At 41.7% G+C, this 6000-nt stretch overlaps 1 protein-coding gene across 2 annotated transcripts in view; it reads left to right on the top strand.

Annotated features, from left to right (window-relative positions):
• The window catches only part of TRAPPC9 (trafficking protein particle complex subunit 9), a 329400-nt gene that overhangs the window by 71304 nt on the left and 252096 nt on the right, over window positions 1–6000 (top strand). For both annotated transcript variants that reach the window (XM_072410619.1, XM_072410618.1), the window contains exon 15: window positions 1466–1626. In XM_072410619.1, the coding sequence (XP_072266720.1) occupies window positions 1466–1626 (161 nt within the window). The remainder of the gene's footprint in view (window positions 1–1465; window positions 1627–6000) is intronic.

A 6000-nucleotide genomic window follows, 5' to 3' on the forward strand; every position in this document is an offset into this window, starting at 1 on the left:
TTGGTACCCGGCCATTAAGGGGTATAAGAGAAAGTTGCACAATGTTACAGAATCTCGTTGGACTTACCCTCATTTTTTAATATTTTTTGGGGGGATGATAAAAGTGGGAATTTATAAGGGGAAAGAATTAGGGAAAAATATGGAAAGAAATGTTCGGCATATAAAAAAATATGAAAACAAGAAGGTCTACAATATTCTTTGCAGAAAAACAGTTAAATAAAATAGTCTTAGACATTAGGAGTCATCTTGAAGGGCTTTTAAATAGAGAGATTCCTGGAACATGGTCCAGTAGAACCACCTTTGTCTGGTAGCTTCTTCAGTACCTTTGAGGGGGGCGGTAAGGTCTTCCATTAAATATAGCTCATTGATCCGCTCGAACCACTGGACAACCTGAGGGGGCCCGGATTGGTGCAACATTGCTGGTATGTATGCTCTCTCTGCATCCACCAGTCTTGGGAGAAGTGACCTGCGGTAAAGTTCACTCGTAAGAGTGTTATGATGGAGAAGGAAAAATACAGCCTCGGGGTATTTGATGGTCCGTAAACATTGGGAGCAAGCCTCCCAAAAAGGACGGAAGAACATCTTTTAGCTGAAAGGAATTTTGTGATATTGATAGGACAAGAGGTTGTTTTGGAACACTAACTTTAATTTTTGTTGAGTATCTGTAAACCGGAAATTGATGGAAACCCACCTAATGGTACACAAGAGTTATAAACCTTTACTATTCTACAGATACATTTAAATCACTAAATACATTATTTATACCCAGTGAAGTTATCACTGCATTTCTGGTATTCTCTACATAAAACAGACTGATCGTGGGTGGTGGAAGGTGCCAAGCAAGGTGCTGTACAAAGCTTACTGAAAATATCATGGCATCCGGCCTTAGTAGCCTTGAAACAATCAGGGGAGTCATGCAAATATCAAAATACCTTGATAGGTAGATATAATTGTGGAGGAGTGGGTGTTTGTAGGCTGGCTTCCTTTTCATGATGACTGCACTAGGAATCACTCACTAATAATGCTGGGAAGAAAAGGGCTAGATGATGTTGATCGTTCTCCTGCCAGGAAATGAGGCAGGCTTTGTCTGATTTTCTGCAGATTCTATTGTCCATTGTGAGAAGCTCACAGTGTGCAGTGAAATCAGGGTAACCAATTTCAGTCCAGAAAAGGGGACTGAGGTACATTTGGAGTTAAGCTTAAATAAATACCTCTAATGTAAAACACTTATCAATATCAATGTTCTCTCCAGCCCCTTTTAGCTGGGGGCACCACCCGGCACTTTTCAGTAACCACCCCGCTGTTTTTGGGTGGTTACTAAAGAGTTGCATCACAATACTGGGACCACCACCCACCTACAATTTCTTCCCACCCAACTTAAAAAACAAATCTGGGTTAAACAGTGAATATGATTGGCTCTTCTAGTATTTCTAATGTGTACTAACCTGCACCTTTATCACCCTAGATCAGCTCACGCATTGCAGCCGTCCAATGATGATGTGTCAACCCATGTATCTGTCCAGCTCTACAATGGGGAGACCCAAAAGGTTCTTATAAAGTTGGAAAACATTGGCACTGAGCCGCTGGAAACTTTGGAGGTCTCGTCAAAGATTGTTAATAATAAAGGTAGGTTTGAAGATCATCTTCGGTTTGCCATTCTAGCGTCCAATGAGAGTTCTCGTACTGGCCACTCAGGCACATTCATCCGACAGTGGAAAGGCAAATGTTATGAAATCAGGGAATCCCCTATAAGTGAAACTAAATAATAAGGGGCACAGGAGAATCTTTTCCAGCTCAACTGTAGTACTGAACATCTTGTTGTTGCATCTTCTGTTTTTCAGAGCTTGCTTTAGGGAAGTAGTGTAAATACCGGAATATTCTTGGTGTTACTTGTTTTCATTACTGTGCACAGCTGAGCTCACAGTGAGGAAGGAAGCAGCACAAGGAAGCAATCAATTGTGCCCATATGCTACCAATAAACATCCACATAGGAGGAGAAAACAAACTGAAATAAAGAGCAGTTCATCAGGCTGGTGCTACTTCTTTTACTGTCCATTCACAGGTTGGAGGAGGGACTGCAGCTTAGTAACAACCTGTTACTAAACTGCAGCAAAGAAGTAGGGGATCCATTGCCAGACATGGCCCGGCCACATATTAGGGCCCAATCATGTAAATCTTAGGACCTGAAAGAAGTATAAATGTATTTAGCTGTTCCTGGAGTCTGGATTTAAAGTAAATGTAAACCTAATCAACAGACCTGACACATTAATTTCATGCCTTCATTTTTTTATATCTGCAACTTTCATTAAAATAATTCACACGGATCCTTCAATAGGTCCTTTGTTAGGCACTTCTTGTTATAGGGTGACAACCATCTCACAACTTCGCCCCACTGTTGTCACACTGTCACATGTGCCTCTGGTTCTCAGCTTCTGAAAGTTATTCCCAAACAATGATTTGTAGACAGAAAATGGATGAAGGAGGCTGGAGGAGATCATTGGCACTCTGATATGAAAAAAGCATTGAGCACAGTTTTTTTTAGAACCTGGCATTTGTTTGATCCACAAATGTCATCCAGACAGGGTTTTGTTTTGGTTTATAATACTTTTAATGTAAGGTTTATAATTGGGTACCTTTACAGCCTATAAACCATAATTAGCAGCTTGCAAACCCATTGCTATGTGTTTAGCATTCCCTGGTAGAGGAAGCACCATGAATACCACCAGTCTATGGAAAAGCTGACCACTGTATAATTATAAAAACTGGCTAGCAAATTACAAGCGGCATAGATGCCTGCAGTTTATGTGCACAACAGGCATGGGCAGCTGCGGTGTACACTGGTTCCAGCTGTTCTTAGTTAGCTGGAACCGAAGTTAGCTTGTGCAATAGGTTTGTTCATTTCCAACAGAACCGAACCAACTGTTGGGTGTTCTGATGAATCCAGAGAGCAATACCAATGATTAGCTGTAGGAGGGTCCCTTGGCTGGCTTTAGTGTTAAGATTATCAGTGTGTCTCCTACACTTGGAAGAACGATGTATAGATAGCTTCTGCTGAGATTGATATTTTCTTTTTCCATTTCATTTAATTAAAAAGAAAGCAGAATCAACGAAACACAATGCTTGTGATCAATAAACACATTATTTTAGTTAATATTGGGATATTTTCCTCAGTCATATTTGCCATTTGGCCAGTCTTTACAATCCAAGCTGCACCTTCTCCTACTTTATATGAATGTTTATAGATTGATATGCAGCAAGGACTGTGTCCCATCTGCAATCGTGCATTTTCAAGAAGTCATTAGACTGAATTTTAATGTTCTCTGTTCTTTCCCTAACTAATTGCCCAGTGCTGCGTGTCATGGCAAGTGCAAGCTCCAATGTAGATCTCACAGAGGGGAGGCTTAATTCCCGTCTGCGTATTTTGCAAAATCTCCCCCAATCCACCTGGGTGAACATCACGTCTCTTGCTAATGCCGGAGCAGTCCTCAGCTACCTTGTGTAACTCTTTTAAAAATGGAATTAATCCCTGCGGGTTGCTGGTCTTACCTGATCAGAAAGCCGCATTAGTCCGCTCCCAAAAGATTTTCGATTGCTGAGATTAATAGGCACTGGTAATTTATCTTTAAACTTGGCATTTGAAAAGATAGCACAAGGAAAGACAGACATCTTGTTTCTAAAGGAGTTGGTATAACCATTGGCCTGGTAATAAGTCATTGGTGATTTTAGATGGAATTCTGTGATAAGAACAATATGAGAGATGTAAGAATATTTGATTGTGATCCAGGCTACTGGGTTTGGATGACCAACTTTTTTCTCCTATGTATTAGCTCAATGCACCTTGGTCATAACTCCAAACCCAGCCTGCTGATTGGACAGTGAAGGAGGAGCATCACAATGGGGATTCTAGACAACCCTGAGGTTCTTATACCTAAGCTTGCCCAGTTGGTTCTCATTGGCTTGCCCAGTTGGTTGGCACATTAACCACCCCCAACAACACCCATTAACCCCCAACAATGTGTGTCTAATGCGTTTCAGTCTAATGTGGTGGCTATAATAGTTTTCTTTATTTTTAATGACACTTTGGGGTCTATTTTTAAAGCAGTGAATCTCATGTCCACTGAAACATTCCCTGGTAAAAAATCAGTTACTGCCTTTGAAACTGGACCTGGAAGGTTCTCCACCAGAGAAATTCAGATTCACTGATTTATAAATAAACCCCTTTGTGTCCTAGAATGACAACACTTGCTAACTGTACTGTGTCCATGAAGCAACATTGTAATCCCAGAAATTATTAATAATATATATCGGGATGGATATAGCGCCAACATATTACGCAGCGCTGTACATTAAATGGGGGTTGCAAATGATATGACAGATACAGACAGTGACACAGGAGGAGGGGAGGACCCTGCCCCAAAGCGCTTACAATCTAGGAATGGATGTATGTTAGGACCCTGCCCTCGCGTCATCTCCCTAATATAGACGGAGGTGTTTTGTTGAACTGGGCAAGGCTGGTAACAAAGACCAGTGTTCTTCCCAGCTCCTTTTAGCCCGGCGCACCGCTCAGCACTTTTCAGCAACCACTCGGCTGTTTTTGGGTAGTTGCTGAATAGTTAGGTCCCAATACAGCATCCTCCACCCACCTAAACTTTCTTCCCACCCAGCTTAAAAAAATTTCTGGGTTTAACACTGAAAGACTGTACAAATGTGTACTGACTGGGTTAACATTACACTGTAATTAGGTGTGTTAGGGCATCAGGAACATGACTACAAATGAGCTCTCTTCCCATTCCAAATAAAGGAGATAAAAGTGATTGCTAAATGCAATTCATATTAGATAAACCAGTTTGTGACAGGTGCTCTTTATTAGTGGAAAACCATGCAATTATATCTTATAAGGCATGTTTTAATATACAGATATGGTAACCAAGACTGCCAGCATACAAGCTCAGCTTCGTTTTTAGAATAAGTCAGTACCATAAAATAAATTTCTAATTATTTGGCCACCTGTTGCGGTTCCCCATGACTGTTAGTAGGAGTCCGCATGTTGTTGCTGTATGCAGGTACAACACTCTCTCACGCTTGTAATTAGCTCATTACAGAGAGGGAAGGTGCGGTGTAAAGTGCTGATAACAATGGAGCACCGTCAAAGGGTGCCGCTTCGCTAAGCCAAGATCCCCCCCGTCCAAAACAAATCTTTCGGAGTAGGTGACATCCTGCTGGGCGCTGATAACGCACTTGTTAGCAAAGCAGCCGAATATCATTTTTCTGCAGCTTATTTTCTTCTTCTGTTTTTCCCCCCTCTCCAATGTATATATATGTCTGGTGTGTGATTGGGGTGAGGCTGCCTCTGTTTACTGTCCTTCAGGGGTTTATTTTATTCTAGGAAGAAATGCTCATTATATATTGATTGATGGGTACTCTTAAAACTTAGTTGCCTGAGATAATGATCTGACTGTGCTCTTCCTGTATTATTTCTAACCCTGAGCGAAATGCAGGAAAGAAAAAAGGGGCAATTCAGTATTCTAAGTACGTTGCAGCTCATTTCAGTCCTACAAAATGCGCTAGTGCTGCGATGAATAGGCAGCTCAGAATGCGGGAGGTAGCGCTGCTCCTGGTAGAGAAGGGTTTTCTGTGGCTGCTGTGGAGAGATATCGGATGTCTTTGCCCCCTCCAAATGGGATACAGATAGTCCCAGAGTTAGGGACATAGAACATACTGACAACTCCTAGATACGAACAGGGCTTCCCTGCTTGTTGGTGTGCAGCACAGAGGCTTAACGGGAGTTTGGGGGGGGGGGTCAAGTTCACATGACTTGCAGAACTCTTTTGCAAGCTCTTGTAACTCTTTAAAGACCAAAACAAACCCTGCAGCTGTTTGTTTTTGCATATCAAAGCACAGCTTGCTCCAGAAGGTATTGCATGTCTAGGCTCCATAAATGTTTTTTTTTTGCTTTGTGGTTAGCTCACAGTGAGGATTTTACACAGTAACTGACACCAC

Source organism: Pyxicephalus adspersus, chromosome 5 (genome assembly GCF_032062135.1).
Source record: "Pyxicephalus adspersus chromosome 5, UCB_Pads_2.0, whole genome shotgun sequence".
NCBI classification, from domain to species: domain Eukaryota; kingdom Metazoa; phylum Chordata; class Amphibia; order Anura; family Pyxicephalidae; genus Pyxicephalus; species Pyxicephalus adspersus.